Source organism: Talpa occidentalis, unplaced genomic scaffold, assembly GCF_014898055.3.
Source record: "Talpa occidentalis isolate TD23 unplaced genomic scaffold, MPIMG_talOcc4v2.1 talOcc4.4, whole genome shotgun sequence".
NCBI classification, from domain to species: domain Eukaryota; kingdom Metazoa; phylum Chordata; class Mammalia; order Eulipotyphla; family Talpidae; genus Talpa; species Talpa occidentalis.
In genome coordinates, this window is record NW_023604295.1 from 148,375,738 (window position 1) to 148,396,823 (window position 21,086).

General features: G+C 67.9%; 1 protein-coding gene across 1 annotated transcript in view; it reads left to right on the forward strand.

The window, feature by feature from the left end:
• The first annotated feature begins 6,103 nt into the window (after positions 1 to 6,103).
• The window catches only part of DLGAP2 (DLG associated protein 2), a 31,053-nt gene continuing 16,070 nt past the window's right edge, over positions 6,104 to 21,086 (forward strand). Inside the window, 8 exon segments of the mRNA XM_054701138.1 lie at positions 6,104 to 6,139; positions 6,810 to 7,360; positions 9,074 to 9,207; positions 9,844 to 9,909; positions 12,792 to 13,855; positions 16,655 to 16,866; positions 20,749 to 20,801; positions 20,804 to 20,880. Coding sequence (XP_054557113.1) covers positions 6,104 to 6,139; positions 6,810 to 7,360; positions 9,074 to 9,207; positions 9,844 to 9,909; positions 12,792 to 13,855; positions 16,655 to 16,866; positions 20,749 to 20,801; positions 20,804 to 20,880 — 2,193 coding nt within the window.

Consider the following 21,086-nt stretch of genomic DNA (forward strand, 5'->3'; position numbering starts at 1 on the left):
AACTGGCGTATTGCGTTCTCAACATGTGCCAGGCACTCTAGAAAAAATTAGTGTTGCTTAGGAACTAAAGAATTCAGCTAATTTGGGAGAGAAAACAGAATTCTGCTCCAACCAAGCTGTCTTCTAGGACCTTAAAACGGTCGGGTGTTTGGTGGGAGTCGGGAAATACCACAGCAAGGCAGAGGCCTGCCGCCGTGATGGGGGTGCCGCAGGCCACCCCCTCTGGCCTGGCCACCGTGGGTCCTGCTGCCACTGGATGCACGTGATTGTGCTTCAAAGTGAGGCTGCACTTGAGCGGAAGAAAGGAAGCCCCAGCCCGGGGGTTGAGGAGGACGTAAGCCAGAGAAGCAGGGCCGGGCCCAGTGGTTCCCCTGAACAGAGAGGCCGAGGGGCGTGGCCGGGACGGAGGAGAGGCCCCTGCAGGGAGGGGCACGGCCAGGCCAGTGGGCACTGTGGAGCCAGGGTCGGGTGAGGGGTCGGCCAGGGTCGGGTGAGGGGTCAGTTCGGACCTGCCGCCCTCACTCCGAAGGGAGAGAAAGCATGAAATCCAAAATAAACTAAGGTTGCCTGGAGAACTCTAAAGGGATCAAAATAAAATATGCTTTTTGTAAAAAAAAAAAAAAAGCCCACTTGCCCGTTTTAGAAACCCTCGCGTTGCTGTGCCGTGCACACAGGCGCTGCTGCGCTCCGGATGCGCCCGTTCTGACCTCGCTGGCGGGCGCGTGAGCAGCACCCCGACCGCCCACCCTGACCCCAGCCGGCCGCGCCCTGCGCTCCTCAGACCACTCAGCTCCTTGCCCACCACGGGCACCTGGCGAGGCCGCCGCCTCCTCGGCTTCAAGCCAAAGGGGACGATGGCCCAGACCCGAGGGCGCCCGGGCCCTGACCTGGCGGGCGTGCCCATCGAAGGTCAGCGGCTCGCGAGAGGCCTGGGGGACCAGCCGGCTGCTCTGCGCTGCCTCGGGGCGCTGTTAGTGACCTGGAAGCTGTTTGCACTATTTACGTATATCTTACTGTGGGTGGACATTATTTGTCCTCTTGAATTGGAAGCGACATTGTAATTTTCCCATTAAAATGCAAACTACTAAATCTCCATGCCCGGCTCTCCCCTGGGGGCTCAGGCGTGGCCACTGGCACGGCCCCGAGGGCCTGTCCACCCCTGTGGATCTCGACCCTGCCCGTGCAGAGGGCCCGGGTGGTTGTGTGACCCCACTATTGTGGGAGCCGCGAGGTTTTGGATTAATCTCCCCGCCATGAAAATTTAAGCTGTTTTTAATCTTTTTAGTAATATGAATTACGCTTTCATGAATATATTCATGCTTTTATGTAGGTGCTTATTCATGACTATTTCCTTGGGCAAGGCTGGAAACCCTAGAAATACTGCTGTGGAGGGAAAGTGGCCACCGTCTGAGTGGACCTTGGAGCACAGGCGTGACCTGGGACCTCGGAGGACACATCCACGCGACTGGCTCCCCATGGGCTGGGCCTGCTGTCAGCCTGATTATCGCTCCACAGCTCTCTGGACAACCTCGTTGCCCGAGGCTCCACATTGAGACTGGGGTGCAGCAAGCACGGCAGGAGCATTGCGGGGGGAGGCCAGGCATGGAGAGTGGAGGTGACTCCTGTGTTCTGGCGGCCAGCAGGGAGGTCTGGCAAAGTCACTTCGCACATGGATTTCCCCACGGCGTGACCTCAGAGCATCCTGTCCTGCGGCCCCCACCTCAGGGTGATGGGGATCGTGCCACCTCCGGCCCTTCTCCCTGCTCACCCGCTCATGGTGAGACCCAGGCCCAGGTGCCCTCCAGCTGGGGGTCAAGGTCAGCCGCAGACCAGACTGCTGCCTCATGCTCCGTCCATGTCCAGGTGGCCCCCACGCAGGCCAGCCAGGTGGCCTCCGCTGCCTTCAGTGCGTGACTGGGGAACAGAGCGGAGTCCACCCCGGCCTGTGTGCCTGCAGGACATCACAGCACCGGCGAGAGGGTCGCATGCGACTTGGCGGCCAGGGCCAGCGGTGGAGCGGGCGGCAGCGTCCCCCAGGCGTCGCGCCTGAGGGGGTGGAGTCTCTGTGTGTCTTCTCTTGCTGAATGTGGGTGGTTGTGCCCATGTCTCCCTCTGCTCTACAAAGACATGTGTCTCGGGAACTGAGTCGGCGGCACCTCTGGCCCCAGCGTGGCCTTGGGTCCCATTACCAGGGAGGCAGATGGGAGCCCTGAGGCGCAGGAGAGAGCACAGGCCCGGGCCGTGGGGGACCCCAGCAGCCGCATGCCACAGCCGCGTCAAGTCCACGGACCCTGGCGAGTCTACCCTTCTGGTCTATGGCACCTGTGTTTCACCGTAGGCTGAGTGTCCCTACCAAGGGCACCCCGCCACACCCCATCCCCTGTCCATCCATCCCACTGAGGGGGGCCGCCCTGGGCCCAGCCCTGTGCCCAATGTGGCCCAGCAGTGGACACATGCAGGTGGACACATGCAGACTGGGCTGTTCTGTGCGGAGATGCATGTCCAGCTGTGGGGTGACCCTGCCCCTGCCGTCCAGGTTCAGTGGAGGCTGCTGCTTCCTGAGGACGGAGGCGCCTGCGTCCTGTGCCCGTTCAGGGGGGCACCTTCTCCCGCACCGCTCAGTTCCTGAGGTGCAGCGGTGCAGCCTCATAGGAAAGTGCTGGTCAAAACCAAAACGATACAGTCATGACCATCCCTGACCCCCGCCCCCCACCCCACACTCATTCGTGTGGGAGAATTTCGAACCTCGCACGTACCGCCGGCTAGCGTCCACGTTTACAAAGACCTGCTGAGACTCGGCCCCTCTGGGCATTCCTGGCCACTGGCCGCCTGCTCGTGGGGCTGGATGGCTCCTTGGAAGCAGCTTTCATTGTCTATTCTCTGGGGCTTTTTCCACAGCGCCTGGATCCGAGGTGGACACAGCTTAGGGCAAAACTTCACAGCCACACACCACAGAGAACAGCCTTCACCAGCACGCAGGCGGGAGGCCTCTGAGCTGACTGCGTAGCGGCCCAGCAGCCCGGCCCATGCAGAGCGTCCCTGTAGTTACCCCGCAGCGCAGGCTCAGCCTCAGAGGAGCCGGCCCGAGCGGAGGAACCAGGGTGCACCCCCAAAGGTCTGGAAACAGCTGCTCGAGTCCCGCTCCCAGAATGGAAGGGACGTGGCAAAAGAGCGTGTGGACAAAATGAGAGTGTAAAGGGGTAGAAATCGTAACAATTGAGCAGAGATCCTGGAGATGAAACAGCAGTAACTGAGGGAAAAGTCCACCACAGAGACAGCCCGGCGCACCTGAGCTCACCACAGGAAGAATGCAGGTGTCCGCAAAGGAAAAGGAAATTATAATCTGCAGGTCTGAAGGAAAAATAGCGAAGTGAGGGTGTGGGCGGCAGGGTCCAGGCCCGTCCTCCCGACCCTGGACTTGCCAAGGCAGCGCAGCCCCCCACCCCCCTCCCAGAACACCCGGCCCCTGGGCCCTCCAGGCCGCTGGCGAGTCCTCCTCTCGGCTCAGCTCAAGTTCAACTCCTGGAAGTTCAATCAAGGCCACGTTATGAAACATGCTTTCAATTCTCCAGTTCTAGGAGACAGAATTCCCTGTTGAAATTATGCAGAAACAGACCCATTTTCATGAGTAATGAAAATTATTATCATTTTGTTTTTCCCATAATGGCAAAGAGAGAGAGAGAAAGGGAGAGAGAAAATGCAAACGTGGGTCAGTTCCGCTTACAAACACCGGATGTTGCCGCAGACCCTGGTCAGCCCAGACAGGATGATTTTCTTTGCATCAAAACAAAATACAAAAAAAACCCAGGATATTTCAGACAGAACCTAAAAGAGTTCGTTCCTCCCCACAGCCCGTGCAGCCCCTCGCAGGAGACCCTTGCTCTGCGGTTCCCATGGCTGGAAAGCGCTGAGGTCTCTCTGCTATTAATTTCTCCAGAAACACTTTCTGAAGACGCTCAGCTGTGGAAACAGCCAACAGCACTGCAGGACGATAGTCAGACCTGACAGTTCACATGTCAGGCACTTACAGGTTTTATACCAGGTTCAGCCCACCAGCGTTAACGTGTGTGCACCTGCCTAAGTTATGCCTTTCTCCCGAGCAACAGGCCTTCCAGTACGTTCCAGCTTACCAGGTAAACACCAAGTAGGTCCCGTCCAGCTAACCTCTTTCCCATGAGGACGGGGAATCTCTCCCATGTCTCAGGAGCTCTTCGGAGGCTCCAGAGGTCCCTTTTAATCAATCAAATGAAAGAGTACCCAGTTCTCCCTTCAACTCAGATTCTGGGAAGCTTTGCCATAAATATTAGAAAACAGCAAGAACAACAAAAATATTCAATTTCTCTGAAGGCTCTGGCTCAGCTCAGCAGAACAACATTGCAGCCAAACCATACCCTTTAGTGTGATCTCGTCGCTGAGTTTTTTCTTTGAAAGAAAACGTTGGGGCCTCCCCTGGTGGCACAGGCAGTTGAGTGCAGCGCTGTGAAGCTGCCCGCAGCCTCTGCAGCGTGGGTTCCATCCCAGCCGGCGGGCAAAGGTCCTACCCACATGGCGCTGGGCCCTCTCCTGCCTCCCCGCTGCTCCCCTCAGCAGTGTACTTCGTCAGTCTGCCTGTTCTGTTCCCCGCTGTGTCTCAGGTGAGTCCCACGCATCTGGCCTATACTCCAGTTCTTGTGTGGATAAATAAATAAATCTTAAAAAAAAAAATGTTTCTCTAAAAAAAAAAGAAAAGAAAAGTTTGGATTTTCAGACTCCCGTCTTGCCCAGCATCTGAAGGCCCTCCTGTACCCAGCACCAGTAGCGCAGCCGCAAGAGAAAACACTGTGCCTGATACACCCTACGAGCGCGTTTTAAAACAACCTGCTAGATTAGAAATTAGTCTCCATTCACCACAAATCGCCCGGACCAGATCTGCTCGAGGCGCTCAAACCCGCTTCTGCTGCATTTCTCACCACCTCTGCCGCGGTCACCCCTGGGAGGCCAAGAGGACAGGGTGAGGGGGACAGAAGCAGACGGTCCCTGTGCTCCTTTATACCGCATGGAGGGTCTCAGAACTGCAGCTTTCTCCATAGCTCCAGCAACAGTCTCAGATCCTAAAACACACGGAGTGTTGCTGGCAGAAATCCAAGCTGCGCTGGGCACCCTGCAAGCCTGAGGCTGGCAACAGGAAAGGTGAGTTCAGCCAGAGCAGCTGCACAGGAGGCCCAGGCTGAGCAGTCCGGGCTCAGCGTCCGGCCTTCGCGCCCTGGACGTCCTGCAAGATGCTGAAAGAACAAAATCAAAGTAAACATCCCATCTCCAGCCGGAGCCGGCACCCGAGCCCCAGGGTCTCACGGGACCCCCACACAGGCCCTCTTTGTGGGCGGAGGCCAGGTCTCAGCTTCTACCTAGTCAAACAGTTCTAAGAATGCAGACGGCAAATATGCCCCAAGCAGACGGTGTAGACAAAAACCCCAGCAGCAAACCTTTTCAAACTCAATCCAGATAAAAGCGCTCCAACAATTCTGACCCAGTCCTAAGGCCACCGGCAGTTACCGGTCGCTGATCAGCTTCTCCCCCTTGGCCCCAGGCCCAGCTTTGCTAACTGACACCATCCCTGCTCCAGGCTTGGCTGCACCCCCAGGTGGAGATCAGGGCCAGCCTGACGAGAAGCGTGAAGTGACTGGGGAACCCATCACTGCCATTAGAATTTCTAATTAGACCAGAACCAGCAGAACAAACAAAAGGCCAAAGTCCCAGAACTGAATTTAGCTATCAAAGGGCAGCGCACACAGGAAGAAAACCCTAGCAGGAAGCCGGAGAACAGACCATCCCGGCCAGGCCAGGCGCACCCCCCAAGGCACAGCCCTCCCGAGCGCAAGCCTGGCCAGCGGCAGGCCCAGCCCCGCGTCCAGCAGGCCCGGCCAGCGCTGCTTACAGGTGCGAATCCCGGGAGCCGCCTCCCGCCGGCTTGAGACAAGTCCCTCCTGTGTTGGGCGCCAGGTCTGTTCAGGGTAAGGTGAGGGGCACCCGGGACCCCCAAACCTGCCCGCTCAGAATCATTTCTGCCGCCGCTGCATCAAGACCAGTTGCGACCGCGGGCACGGCCGTCCTCGGAGGGGACGTCATGCGGTCAGAGGGCGCTGGAGAGAAGAGGAAGGATGTCGGTTAAAGTCATTTCCAACTAAACACCCGAAGTCGCGTCCCTCGTGGGTGAACACGCGGCCAAACAGGCCGGGCTGGAGCAGGGCCGCTGGGCCCAGAAGCTGCCCTGCTAAGGCGCCCCCTGGCGGGGGCCCACAGGGAAGGGGCAGGAGGGGCCGGCGGGCCTCGCAGGGAAAGAGCAAAGCCCAACGCCAAGGTAGGAGGAGGCTGTGCTGCCCCCCCCCCCCCCGGGCCTCTCGCTCACACTGGTCTCCTCACGTGGCTCCTTCTTGTCCCCACGGCCCTGGGGCCAGTCCGAGCAAGTGATCTTTCTCCGCCCGTGTCTGCCCAAGCGCATCCGGACCCTGGGCCTGGATCTCGCGGCCGTGTGGACAGCAGGGCGCAGAAGGGCGCCAGGGCTGGCCGTGTCGGGCAGATGTGGCACAGCCCCCAGAACCCGAACCCAGGGCCTCTCGGCAGGGCCTGGGGGAGCCCTGGGGCAGGGGCACCCTCGCCTGCCCGATCCAGGCCTGGGGTCGGCTCTGCGGACAGAAGCTGCACCAGCGGCTGAGGGGCCGGGGAGGAGAGGACCCGGACGCCACAGTCCGCCTGGGTGGCGCCGGTCCCTCCAGGCCGGGTTCTGGACGGCGGGTTCACGCTGGTCCTCCCGTGGGCTCCCCTTTGCCCAGCTTGGCGAGGCCTGGTCAGTGGAGCCACAGCCGCCCAGCGGCCCCAGGGCGGCGCCGGACCTGTTTGGAAAGCAGGCCTGGGTGGGTGTGACTGGTTGGGGAGAGGGCACGCTGGAGCGGGGGTCCCTAAAGTGTGCCCACCTTTTGTATAAAAACGGGAACCCTGACACCGTGTCCACAGCAGGCGCCCCTGTGGAGGGGGCGGGCAGCCGGCACGGGCCGGCCAGGGCGGAGGCCGCCGGGCACCAGCGCCTGGGGCGCTGCTCACGCGCCCTGCGCCCCCGAAGCCGCGGCCCGGCGGGCTGGCTGTGGCGGTTCTGGCGCGAGCGGACGAGCCCCCGGACCCGCGCAGCGCGAGGCCGGCCCGGCCGGGGCAGGGGGTCGGCGCGGGGCCCGGGCGCGGGGGCAGCGGCCGGGCGGCCCGGACGAGGCGGCTTCGCGGCCGAAGGGCTGATCTGCGGAGAGTGTCCAGGGAAGACGCCCGCGGAGGGGCCGGCGCAGGGCCACGTGCGCGGGGACAGCGCCCGGCACCGCCGCGGAGTTTCCGGCGGGTGAGGAACCTTCTGGAATGTCCCGTAACTCGGAGCCGGGCCCATCCCCGGCGGCGCGGGCTGCGGGGCAGGGGCCCCGCGCGGCACAGGGCCGGCTCCGGGGAGGGAGGCCGCGGTGGACGGGCCCCGGGGGCCGCGGGCGGGAGGCGCCTGGCAGGGGCGCGGGGAGCGGGCCAGGCCGCCCGAGGCCGTCCCCGCCCAGCGTGGCCCCGCGGGCCCCGCCGCTGGGCGTCCGCGGAGGCGCCGGCAGGAAAGCGGGGCCGGCGGACACGGGCCTTGGGTCCGGCGCGGGGCGCAGCGCGCGGCCTCGGGGCCTCGGAGCCGCCGGCAGCGGGCGCGCAGCTCTCCCGGGCCAGCTGCGGGCGGGAGGGGCGCGGCCAGCGCCATCAAGGCCTTTGTCCTCCCGGCCAGAAATGAATCCTGCATTTAAGCAGCTTCAAATCCTGGCATTAGGGGGACGGCGGAGGCGCGGCCCGAGCGTCCTTCCACAGTAAACTCCAAAGGGCCGAAGGATCTAGACGTGCGCGGCGGCCCGCGGGCTCAGGGGCTGGGCTCCCTGGGGCGGCGCCGAGACCTCGCCTCTCCTTGGGCCGCCTGAGCCCGGCGCGGACCGAGCGAGTGGCGGTGCAGGGGCCAGGCTGCGGCTGGGGGCGGGGTGGCTGGGCAGTGCCGGCCCGTCCCAGCCCCTCCCTCCCGGCTGGGGCTGTGCGGTGGCTGCGGGGCAGGCCTTCCCCAGGGCCAGCTCCCTGCCCTGGGCCTGCGGTCTGCGGAGAGGCCTCCAGGGCCTCAGGCTGGAGAGGTGGCCCTCGCTCCCCGGCCGGCCTGGATCCCGGTTCCCTCAGTCCCGGCGTCTGTGTGGGTTTCTTTGGAGAAAAGGGTCCAGCCTGGATCCAAGGCTGCTGGAGGCCTTGGGCCGCGGGGATGCAGCGGAGGGCTGAGTGGTCACGTGTGGGGTGCAGACATCCCTGGGGAGCCCCCTGCCTGCGCGGCGGGGACAGCTGGTGCAGGGTTCAGGGGCTGGACAGTCCCTGCACTGGGAAGCCCTGCGACCCATCCCCGGTGTGGGTGCTGCCCCCACCACGCAGCAGGGGGCACTGGCAGCCCAGGCGCGGGGGCTGAGCGGCCTGTGCGTGAGCCCTTTCCTCTGAGCCAGCCAGGGTCACGGGCAGGTCTCTGGAAAGGCCAGGCTCTGCCGCCCCAGGAGCCCGTGCTACAGAGGCAGGGGCGTCCCGGGGTCTGAGTGGGCATGGGCTGAGAGAGCGCGGCCTCCCCCTCAGCTCTGCTGCCCCCACTGGAGCGGCTGACCCCAGGACTCAGGGGGGACGGGAACGGGGGGCTGTGTGCAGCGTGCATCAGCCAGCAGGTGTTTGCTGGTCCCCTCACTGCTCCTGCCCCCAACTGAGCCCTCCTCCTGCCCTATCTTCCCGCCCCCCACTGCTTCCTTCTCCTGCCCCCTGCTTCTCCTGCACCCCCACCTCCAAGAACCAGGAGGCCGCCTCCTCAGGCAGCACTGCTGGGGCTTAGAGCTAGTGTTCACTTTCCAAGATTGACCGGGACAGCCCCACCCCAGGCAAGGCCTGGAACTGCCCGGCAGGGGTGAGGGGGTAGAGGTGGTGCTGGGCAGCTTGAACACTGGCTCCCTGGCTGAAGGGCAGCCGCCCTGCCTGGGGGGCACAGGACGCCTGGCCATGCTCCTCCCCTGTCTGACCACAGGGCACCTGGAGGAGTGCACAGCTGCCCGCACGTGTGTGACGGCCACTGGAGCTGTGGGGCTGGGACCCGGGCTGTCGCTCTCAGCCTGGCCGGGGCCTGCCGTACCACCTGCGGCCTGGGGAGTCTCACGGAGAGTGGGGGAGACGGCCTGGAAAGACGAGGCCGGGGCAGGGCTGGCCGCAGCCCCGATTCACCAGTTTCGAGGAAACTTAGTCACCCAGGGGTGAGCCCGGGCAGGCAGGAGCAGACTCGTCTGTGGACACAGCTGACCCAGATGACACAGGCTGTGCGCCCCGCTGGACAGGGCCTCCGCGCCCTAGAGGGAAGGTGGTGGGGAGGGCAGGCTTTGTGCAGTGCAGGCAGTGTCTGGTCAAGCTGAGTCCAGCAAGAAGCTGGCACCACGTGGACTCACTGCCAGGTCAGCACCACGTGGGTCATGGTCACTGCCGTGGTCATTCACTGCTGTGGTCACGACCATAGTCACTGCCATGGCCACTCACTGCCATGGCCACTCAGTGCCATCACTGCCGGGGTCACTGCCATGGTCGTTCACTGTCGTGGTTGCTGCCACAGTCCCTGTTGTGGTCACTCACTGTCGTGGTCACTGCCATGGTTACTGCCCGTGTCACTCGCTCCCGAGGGCGCTGCCATGGCCACCCCGGGCGGGCGCGCTGTCCTGAGTCTGCAGAGCCGGGTGGGGGGCGTCGGGGCCCGCTGCGGGCGGCGCGGGTGACCGGCCCGCGCTGAGCGACCCTGTTTCTGTCTTGCAGAGGAAGAGGGCGGGGACCTGGCCCAGCCGGGCATCAGCTTTCCGGGGCCGGCGGAGGAGGACCTAGGTAGGCGTGCGCGCCCTGGGGACGCCGCGAGGCTGCCGCGGCCCGCGCGAGTGTCCCGAGGACGCCGGGCCTCCGGGGCTCCGGGGCTCCGGGACGGACCGGGCGACGGTGCTGTGGGCGCAGCGTCCCCGCCGAGGGGCGCCGCCGCGGGCAGTCGGCCCCACGGCCGGTCAGCGAGGCCGGAATGAGCCGGGCGGGGAAGCGGCTGCGCCTCGGGGGCTCCCGGCCGGCGCGGGGTGAGCTGTGCGCGGAGCCGCGGGGACACGCGCCCACCTGCGCCCCCGGCCCCGCCCCCGCGGCCCCGCCCACCCCGGAAGCCCCGCCCACCGGTAGGCCCCGCCCCATCCGGCAGCTCCCCCCACCCGGCAGCCCCGCCCCCAACCGACAGCCCTGCCCCCACCCGGAAAGCCCCGCCCCACCCCGGAAGCCCCGCCCACCGGGCAGCCCCGCCCCATCCGGCAGCTCCTCCCACCCGGCAGCCCCGCCCCAACCGACAGCCCTGCCCCCACCCCGGAAGCCCCGCCCCCACTGCGGGCCCCGCCCCACCCCCGGAAACCACGCCCCACCTGGAAGCCACCCGCCACCGTGAGCCCCGCCCCACCCCGAAAGCCCGCCCCACCCCTGGAAGCCACACCCCCAGCCCGGAAGCCACACCCACCCGAAAGCACCGCCCACCCCGGAAGCCCCGCCTCCGCTGTGGCCCCGCCCCCGCCGGCAGCCGGGGGTCGCCCAGCCCCACGTTCAGCCTGACCGGCTGGGGTGTCCCTTCCGCCCGTCGCTGTCCTCGGGGGCAGCGTGGCCCGTTCCCCCTCGGCCCGAGCAGGCCCAGGACAAGTCTTCGGGCGCCGGTGTCCGCGCCTGTGCGAAGCGCCTCAGCTCCCGCTGTGGTGGGACCCGGGGGGCCGCGGGGGGCCGGGGGCGGGGGAGCTTTGGGGGTGCGCGGGGCAGGGCGGGGGTCGCCGCGGGCCTGTGGGCTCCGCCCCGCGGGGGGCGCCTGCGGAGGGGCGGGTCTGAACCGGGCGCCGGGCGCGTGCCGGGGGGTCCCCTGGTCACCCGCCGGCCTCGCCCGCGCCCCCGCGCAGGAGCACCCCGCAGGCGCCCCGCGTTGCGCAGACCCGGCGGCCCCTGGTTCCCCCCGCGGCCCCGGTTCCCCCGCGGCCCCGGTTCCCCCCGCGGCCCCGGTTCCCCCCGCGGCCCCTGGTTCCCCCCGCGGCCCCTGGTTCCCCCCCCCGCGGCCCCCGGTTCCCCCGCGGCCCCCAGTTCCCCCGCGGCCCCTGGTTCCCCCCCCCAGGCCCCTGGTTCCCCCCTCGGCCCCTGGTTCCCCCCCCCGCGGCCCCTGGTTCCCCCCGCGGCCCCTGGTTCCCCCCCCCCCGCGGCCCCTGGTTCCCCCCCCCCGCGGCCCCTGGTTTCCCCCGCGGCCCCTGGTTCCCCCCCCCCCCGCGGCCCCTGGTTCCCCCCGAGGCCCCTGGTTCCCCCGCGGCCCCTGGTTCTCCCCGAGGCCCCCGGTTCCCCCACCCCCCGCGGCCCCTGGTTCCCCCCGCGGCCCCTGGTTCCCCCCCCCCCCGCGGCCCCTGGTTCCCCCCTCGGCCCCTGGTTCCCCCCCCCCGCGGCCCTGGTTCCCCCCGCGGCCCCTGGTTCCCCCCGCGGCCCCTGGTTCCCCCCCCCCCCCGCGGCCCCTGGTTCCCCCCGCGGCCCCTGGTTCCCCCACCCCCCGCGGCCTCTGGTTCCCCCCGCGGCCCCTGGTTCCCCACCACGTCCTCCCGGCGAGCCGGAGCCCGGGGGTGGCCAGCGGGCCCAGCCTGCTCGGACCCGTGGCGGCGGCCGTGGGCTGCGGGGCTCACGGTCTCGCTGTGGCCTCGGGGCTCGGCCTCGGGCCTCGGGGCAGGGCGGCTCTCTGGGTGCCCGGGATGCTGGGGGGGGGAGCGCGGTCCCGCAACTGCTGAGGCTCCCGCGGGGGCTCGGCTGGTCAGGACGCTCCCTGCGCCCTGCTCTGCCGCCTCCGGCTGCCCGCGCGAGGCCCCGCCAGGGCCCGCCCAAGGGGCTCCCGCCCAGCCGAGGGGCAGCCTGCCGGGCCGCACTCCCCTCAGGCCCGCGCCCGGGGTGGGGGGTCCTGCCTGGCCTCGGGAACAGAGAACCATGTCCCTTTCTGGTCTTGTGTCCATGGCCTGCGGGGGCCTGCGGGCGCATCCCATCCGCCCGGGGCCCTGCACCCATCCTGCCGCAATCACCAAGACTGGCCGCTCCCCATGCCCACACTGCCCAGGGCTCGCCTGGACTTGCATGGTGGCCCGGTGGCTCGAGTGGGCGCGGGCTGGGTGGACGCAGGGAGGGAAGAGGGCAGAGCTGGTGTCGGGGGCGACTCGGAGGCCTCTGGGTGGATTGGCGAGTTGCACCTTGAGAATGTCCAGCCCCTGCCCTGGACGTCTCACCCTTGGACGTGAGGGGCCCACAGTGACCCTCCTCGGGGCTCCATGTGACTTGGGTCTGGGGTCACATGCAGTGACCCTTGGGCTCTCTCTGACTGAGCCTGCATCCCCTGGAGCGGGACCTTGGAGAAGACAGGAGAAGCACCCACTGGGAGCAGGGGGCGGGCTCGGGGACATGGCAGGAAACAGCGCAGAGGCCGAGGTGGCCGGAGGGCTGAGGGAGGGCTGGGCAGACAGGGAGCGTCCCTGCCCCTCCTGCTGCTGGCTCTGAGGGGGCAGTACAGCCCGCACGAGCGGAGCTGGCAGCCCGAGGCCCGTGGGGCTGCGCCGGGTGGTCGGGGCGTGTGTGGGGAGAGCCAGCATCCAGGCGGGTGGAGAGCAGCTGGCCCGGCCTGAGCCTGCTGCTGGGCTCCATGCAGATGTCACCCAGTGCTGACCCCTCTGCTTTCCCCGCAGACCCGCGTTATTCATGGTCCCCGACACGGCCCTACAGCGAGGACAGGTGCTCCCCAGCCCCCAGGAACATGAGGGGTTTGTCTGGGAGCCGCAACCCCCCGCAGCTATGTTCTGGGCACACGTGTGGCCTCACGCCCCCCGACGGCGGTGAGCTCGTGCCGGACCACCTGCACCATGGGCCGGAACCCCGGCCGCCCTACCTGCTCAGCCCGGTGGAGAGCTGCCCACGGGAGCACCGCTGCTCACCCCGCAGCTCCGTGCACTCGGAGTGCGTGGTGATGCCCATGGCGCTGGGCGAGCACATGTCCAGCAGCACCTTCCCACGCATGCACTACAGCGCCCACCACGACCCCCGGGACGACGGCACCATGGCACACGCCAGCGCCAAGGCCAACCGCATCCCGGCCAACCTGCTGGACCAGTTTGAGAAGCAGCTGCCGCTGCACCGGGACGGCTTCCACACGCTGCAGTACCAGCGGGCCTCAGCCGCTGAGCCGCGCAGCGAGAGCCCCGGCCGCATCCGGCACCTGGTGCACTCCGTGCAGAAGCTCTTCACCAAGTCCCACTCGCTGGAGGGCTCCTCCAAGAGCCACATCAATGGCACCAAGGGCGACAGCCGGCCGGACGACCCCCCACATGGGCACCACGCCAAGCACGGCAAGCGGAGCAAGAGCAAGGAGCGCAGGCCCGAGAGCAAGCCCCGGGCAGGCCTGAGCAGCTGGTGGAGCTCCGATGACAACCTGGACAGCGACAGCACCTACCGGGCCTCCAGCGTGATCAGCCGCCACCCCCTGGACCCCCTGGCCCACTGCTACCCCGAGCCGCTCCCGGGCCCCTTCGGGGAGCTCTCGCTGAAGACTTCCAAAAGCAACAGCGACGTCAAGTGCTCGGCCTGCGAGGGCTTCGCCCTGACACCGGATGCCAAGTACATGAAGCGCAGCTCCTGGTCCACGCTGACGGTCAGCCAGGCCAAGGAGGCCTACCGCAAGAGCTCTCTGAACCTGGACAAGCCCCTGGCCCACCCCGACATCAAGCCTTCCTTGAGGTCTTGCCATTACCTCCAGGTAAGGGCCAGGTGGGGTGGGCTGCGTCCACCCTGGCTCTGCCCCCACGGGGCCTGCAGCCCCCCAACTCTCCCTTTCAGTGGCAGGGGGAGCAGGGCTGCCCCTGCGTGCCAAGGCTGCAGAGCCTGCGGCAAAGCCTGCGCCCGGCAAGGTGACGCCTGCTCATCTGCAGAGTGGCCTGCATGTGGGTGCAGCCTGGGCCCTGGCCAGTCGTGGCCCAGCGGGGGGCCCAGCCAGCGGGCAGGAGGGGTGCCACCGCCCCTGGGGAGTGGGCGGTGACCTCTGCAACAGCTTGGCCGGGGGCGTGGCCTCAGGGGCAGCCGTTCGTGCCCAGGTCAACCTGCTGGACCAAGAGTCCTCCTGTTTCTCGTGCCTCCCGCTCCCTGGGCCCACCGGTGCCCCAGCGGCGAGGCCAGGGCCGCCCAGGAGCAGCGGTCACCGCCCGCCGGCCGCGCCCATTCCGCCGGGTCTGCGCCCCTGGCACGCTGCCCTGGCCACGCTGAGGGCAGATCTCCTCGGAGACAACAGCAGCGGCGCGGCGGGCTGTCCTTCCCCCAGGGAGGAGCTGACCATGCTCGCCAGGCGGCCGGGCACATGGCGCACGCCTCCCCCATGTGGGCGCCGCGGGCGGTCAGCCGTCCAGCTCGGCCCGAGCGCCCCAGACTCCACGGGCCCCACCACTGCTGCCTCTGCCCAGCGCCGGCAGGGAGAGGCCGCCCCTCACCTCCTGCCTCCCCCACTCCTTCCAGAGGGTCACAGCTCTGGGGGAGCCCAGAGAGGGGGCCCTGTCCACCACGCACACCCACGAGTGACCAGCGGGGGCGCTGCTGCTCTCACCTGGAGGCCCCCAGCCACAGCTCAGGGTTGGCCCCGCCGCGTCCCCTCCACCCGCCCGATGAGAAGAAACTGGCTGTGGCCTGAGGCCCGCGTTTGGGGTCCAGGGCGGCGTCCAGCAGGAAGAGGCTCAGCGCCCCCAGGGCCGTGTCCGCCTACCCCGGAGATGTGGCTGCCCCGCTGGGGCGGGCTGTGCATAGGCTTGGGGGGGCAGTGCGTGGGCCCGGGATGCCGCGGGCTGCGGTGCGCGGGGCTGGCCATGGGGGTCTCCACCCGCTGACCCAGCTCGAGGTCAGGCTGTCAGGAGCGTCGAGCCAACCAGGCGAGGACTCGTGGGCGCCTCACGTGCCCACGTTCTGGGGTCTGGGGAGGGGGAGCTTGGGCACAGCACCCCAGCTCCAGGGCCCACTCCGACCCCGGATGTTCAGAGGAACTGGGTGAGCAGCAATGAGGCAGCCGCGGCAGACCTTCCCTGGCCAGGGGCAGGCGCGGGTCCAAGTCCTGGGCAGCTTGTCCTGTGTCCACACGACCCCCAGCGTGCTCCAGGCACGGGTGGGGAGGGCAGGCCCTCACCTGCACGCCCTCCACACCCCGTGGTTAGCACGACGTCTGGCAAGGCTCAGGCCCAGAGCGGTGGTTCACACACCAGGCCGCGGGGTCCAGGCAGGGGCTGCAGGCAGCCAGGGTCCAGACAGGGGACAGCGTGGCTGCTCCTCGTGGGAGTCTCTGTGAGCCCAGGAGCCTGGCATCCCTGGGCCTGCGTGGCCGGCAGCTCCCAGGCCAATCCAGAGTGCCCGTGGAGCCCTCGAGGGGTTGCTGCCCACGTGCCAGGCCCTGCTCCGGGCCCACAGGCTGGTGGCTGTTCACTTAGACCAAGAGAGCCGCGTGGACAGGCGCTGGGCGCCCAGGTGTGCACAGGGGCTGTAAACACCACTCCCCTCGCCCAGGTGCTCGCGGGACAGGACCAGCAGAGGCCGGTGGCGCCAGTCCGGGGGACGCACTTCATCCACCGGGGGCCGCAGGGCCGCATGCTGACGGCCATCCCCTGCCAGCCGGCCCCTGCCGGCCCCTGCCGGCCCCTGCCAGCCCCTGCCGGCCCCGCGCGGGCACAGCTGTCTGCCCCTCCATGGCCGGCGCCTGTTTTGCCTTCTTCCTGTTGAAATCTCTTCTGTCAAAGCCCCAAAACTGGCTTCTTAAATCAGAAACAAAAGTACAAGCTGGTTGTATTTGTCAGTTCATCTGCAGGCTGCCGAAAAAAGAAATCTCTGTTTTTTGCAAAATCATGTTTTGAATTCACAAAAATTCCGAGGCTGCCAGTGAGAAAGTGGTCTTTCCTGGGAGGTGGGCTTGGGCTGTGTCCCACTCCCCTTAGCCAGCCCCCCGACGGCCCACTCCTACTTAGCCCCCACCCAGCCAGCACCCCCACTCTGCCCCCAGGCCCTGCGGCGTGGGGCTGGGCCTGTGTCTTGCTGCTGGGCAGACCCCAGACCCCTCCTCCAGGAAACCTTCCCCACTCACTCCCCGTGGACAGCCCCCCACCCTGCTCCATGCCCTGCCCAGCACCCTGGGCCCCTCTGACCAACACATGCCAGTCCCTACTCATGAGCCCGCCCAGGGGGGCAGCGTGCTTGCTGCAGGGGTGAGCTCCGCGTCCCACAGAGGCTGGGGCGACCCACACGCGGGCACTCTGGGCAGCGGCTCTCACACGGCAGGCTGAGGGCAGACAGGCCTGAGACACGGCCCCCAGGCCAACCCCCTCCTGCATCCCCCTCCCCCCCATGGCCACAGGTGCCCCAGCTTCAGCCCCTCCTCAGGGGGAGGTCACCGCGGCCTCTCAGCTTCTGTTTTCGGGGCCATCGCTCTGGACCGTGTCTGCAGGAGCCCCCCATGGGTGAGGCGGGTGCCCTCGAGGCGCCGGCAGGCTGCGGGGGGTGCACCCGCCTGACGCCCATCTGCTCTCCCCAGGTGCCGCAGGACGAGTGGGGCGGCTACCCCGTGGGGGGTAAGGACGAGGAGATCCCCTGCAGGAGGATGAGGAGCGGGAGCTACATCAAGGCCATGGGCGACGAGGAGAGCGGGGAGTCGGACTCCAGCCCCCGCACTTCGCCCACGGCCGCCGTCCGGCCGGAGCCTCTCCTGGTGTCCATGGGACCGAGGCCGCTCGGCGAGCTGCAGACGTAAGCGCCCGACCTGCTCCCTGCACCCTTCTCGGGGCCGCAGTCCTGCAGCCTGGGCGCCCGCCGGGGCCTCGCTCCTGCAGGCAGCCCGTCCGTGGGGCCCGCCTGGCTGGGGCCGGGGACGTGGGAAGGGGCGGCTGCAGCCTGGGGTGCCAAGCAGGACAGGCGTGGTCCCGGACTTTGGGGTCGCCTCTGTGGCTGTCAGGGGCGGTGTCCCGCAGCCACCACTGACAGCACAGGTCTGTTGACGCCCGCCAGGCCCACGGGATGGCTCTGCTGGCCGCCTCGGGCAGTGGGCGGCTGTGCACATGGGAGGCGGGGTCGCTGCGCCGTCCTCCCCACGGGACAGAGCTCCCGGCAGCGCAGATCAGACTCTGACTCGCAGCCCACCTGACTTGTGCATAGACGCACGTCCATCCTGTGGCCTGACCCCATTGGCCACGCGGTGTGGGAAGGCGTGTGCCCACGGCTGCCCTCGAGGGCTCCGGGGTCAGGTCAGGGAGGTTATTGACGAGGGGAGCAAAGCCGACATCTCATCCTGGGGAGTGGAGACTCTGGGGACATTAGGATGGGTAAGCGTAAGCGAGGAAACATGGGTGCAGCTACAGTTGGAAAGTTGGGGGGCCCAGGGCGGCCCCGGACCCAAGCTCCACCAGCAGGACTGGCCCCCACTTCAGGCTCCTCCTCTGGCTGCTGAGAATCGTGGGCTCCCCTGGCCCCTGAGCTTAGCAGGGCCTAACCCGGCGGGGCCAGGTCCAGCGCCTCATGGCCGAGGCGAGGTGTGCAGCAGCCGTGGCGGGTCAGGCGCGCTTTTGACAGCCACGGTCTCGCTTCTCCGCCCCTGCTGGCCCCTGCGTGCTGGTCCGTGGCCTCTGCCCCCACCCTTGGGTGCTCCTAGCCAGGCTGTGTGTCATTCCTCTCCTCATCCAGGGGCTGGCCCCAGATCTGGGCCAGAAATTCAGAAAAGAAGTTAGTGAGTACGTCTTGGAACCCTCGAAACCCAAGGGTGCCCGTGGGAGCCAAGTGGGAGCTAGACTTGGGGTTTAGCTTCCAGTTCTGACCCTGCCAGAGCCACAACCCCTCAGACCCGCTGAGTGGAGACAAGCCGGGGGGCCCTGGGCTCTGCCCTGCACTCTGGCTGCCCTCCACGGACCAGCTGGCCCCTCCTGCAGGTCACTCTCCCCAGCCTTTCCCTGCCTGTGCCAGCCCCACGGACCGGCCCCAGAGCTGGGAGCACAGAAGAAGGCGCCCTTCCAGTGCATATTTGGAGGACGGTGTGGGAACAGCACGTTGCTGGGGCCTGACCAGTCCCGCGCAGCCCACCCCGTCTAGGGTTGTGTAGACGCCGGCGCGGTTCACTGCTCTCACCCTGAAAGATGTAACAGACCCGGTCGCTGGCGGGGTCAGAGCGCCAGCCTTTGTCCAGTTGTGGTGGACACACCTAGGCTGCTCGAGTCCTAGCGGCCAAGCACCTGGGTCTGCGTGTCCCGTGGGTGAGTCCCCAGGGCAGCTCTCTGGGTCACAGCGCTTCTGTCTGGCTTAGCGCTGCGGCAGAAACATGCTTATTTGTCCCATTTGTGATTCTCCAAGCTCTCGATTACCTGAGGTCGCGCCGTCACTGGCGACGGCTGCAGCACACGTCCACGCACTCGGCCTGAGGCCCTCAGGGCCAGCAGCACCCAGACGGGGTGTCTGGCCGTTTATCTGGGACCACAGCCTGGTGGACGGGTGAAGGCAACCCCCATATCAGCAGCAGGAACCAGCAGATTGTCGGGGCGCCCCTCCCGCCTGGACACTGGGCTTCAGTTTTGAAACCAGCTTGGAATTGAAAATGGGCCAATCAAGTTTGAGCTTGCATGGCTGCCAATCAAGCAGAACGGACAGATGTGGGCAGGCCGCTGCCCTGGCGGGGTGTGCAGTTGGCGTGGGCAGAGAAGGCTCCCTCTCCCGGACAGGCCTGGAGACCTTCAGACCTCCACACCTGCTGACCTGAGCGCTGCCCTGCCTGGCCCTGCTCCCCACAGCACTGCTGGACGCCTGACCAGCCTCCCAGAGTCGTGGGCCGCTGGCCTCTAGCCGCATGTGTCCAGGAGCCGAGACTCCGGGCCTGACTGACGCTCCGCCCTCCCATGTCCACCTCCGTGCCCTGTGCAGGGACCCTGCTTTGCTGGCCCAAGCGAGCCTGCCTGCGGCTGCAGGTGTAAGGCCGTGGCCAGGCCCCGCTGTGTGCAGCTTCAGCGCCTGGAGCCCGAGGGCTGGTTTGCTGTTGGATTTTATTTCCTGGTCAAGATCGCCTAGTTTTTCCGCAAAGAACATGTGTGGGTGTGAGCAGATACAGAGGCTGTGGCTTCGCCGCTGCCCCCCACCCCAAGGACAGGCGCCTCCCTCCCACCTGTGCCACCTGTGCCTGGATCTGCACAGCACCCCCACCGCCGTGTCCCGCAGAGGCCGCGGGGCGCTGCCCACTCCTCTCTGTGACACTGCCTGCCCCTCCTGTGACGCGGGGGTCTCCCGTGGGGAGCCGTGGGGTGGGGTGGCCTCAGCGTCTGCTCTGGGACGCGGCTGTAGCCAGATCTGGGGGCGCAGGCGGGCGGCTAGTGCTGCTGGGCCTCGGTCCCCATTGAGGACGGGCTGTGGACACAGCGCAGGGTGGACGCGCGGCGCACGGGCTCTGGGACACTGAGCACACGGGGCGGGCGGAACAGGGAACACGCCCCCCTCTGCCCTCCGCAGAGTGTCCAGTCCCGGGGCAGGGCTGGGCTGTGGGCGGCGGCCAGGCCTGGCTCCAGCACCGGGGGCCCCTCGCGGGCAGAGGAGCGTCCGTCCTTCTCGGGGGAATCCGGGTCAGTCCCAGACACTCTCCTGATGGGAGCCGGCCTTGACCGCGGGCCTGGGCCGGGGCGGGGGCGGGCCGTAGGGTGGGGCCCCGGGGCGGGGGAGGGCGGTGGGCAGGGTCCAGGGGCGGGAGGACCATGGGGAGGGGCCGTCCAGGGGGTGGGGGAGGACGGGCAGGCGGGAGCCCGAATCCTCCCGGCAGCTGAGCCCGAGCGCCCGGCGCCCGGCCCCGCCCGCCCCGCCCGCCCCAGCCGCCCCCAGGCCACGGAGCCAGGGCCGCCTGCGCCCTCGGCGGCTGTTCCGAGGGGAGGGTGGCGTGGGGGGGAGTGTCAGCGCCAGTTTTAAAGCAAAATGGTCACATTTATTATCATTTATAAGTTATATTTTATTACTCTACAAAAATAACTTACTAATTTTAACAAAGTAATGATTATAAATCTACATAAATGAGTTTTGCTTAATCAGAATTTATAACTGAGCGAAGGTGTTTCCTCTGCTGCCCCATTTCTAACGGAGACGGTGAGGACGGGGACCACGGAGAAAGCCCCGCGCCCTAAGAGCTGCCTGGCAAAGCAGGGAACGGGCGGGGGCGGGGCTGTTCCCGGGGCCCCGCCCCGTGCCCGCCCCATCCCCTATGCCCCGCCCCTCGCCCTCCAGGCCCCGCCCCTCGTCCCTCCAGGCCCCGCCCCTCGTCCCTCCAGGCCCCGCCCCATCCCTCCAGGCCCTGCCCCATCCACCCCGGCCCCGCCTCTAGCCCCGCCCCTCACCCGGCCCCGCCCAGCCCGCGTCCCTGGGGCTCAGGCGGCCCCGGACCCGCGCGGGCCGTCGTGTTGGCCTCGTGGCGGCGCCGCGGGCGCTCCCGTTTGCGCGGCCGCCCGCCCCGTCCTCGCCCCCGCGCCTCAGCCCCGCGAGCCCCGCGGTCTGCAGGGCGGGGGCCGGGCGCGGCGCTCCCCCGTGGGGCGTGCGGGCCGGGAGGCCGGGTGGGCGCGGCGGCCGCCGAGAGGGGCGCAGCGTCGCCCCTGACGCCTCCGCCTGTCGCCTCCACAGCCCGAGCTTCCTGCCGGCGGCCGGCGACGGGCCCGGCGCCCACGGCCTGGACCCCTCCCCAAGTTCCGCTCGCGGAACCAGAGCTACATGCGCGCCGTCAGCACCCTGAGCCAGGCCAGCTGCGTGAGCCAGGTGGGTGCCCCCGCGCCCCAAGCCCCAAGCCCCAAGCCCCCCCCGCGCCCCCGCGCCCCGCGCGCCGCAGCCTGGGCGCCCGCCGCCCGCACACCCGGGCCCCTCCGCGCCACGTCTCTGGACACTCGGCGCCGCCCTCCCGCGCGCCCCCGCGTGTCCGGTTCCTGCCGGCCATCCTCCCGCTCCCCGGGGCTCCCGCACCCACG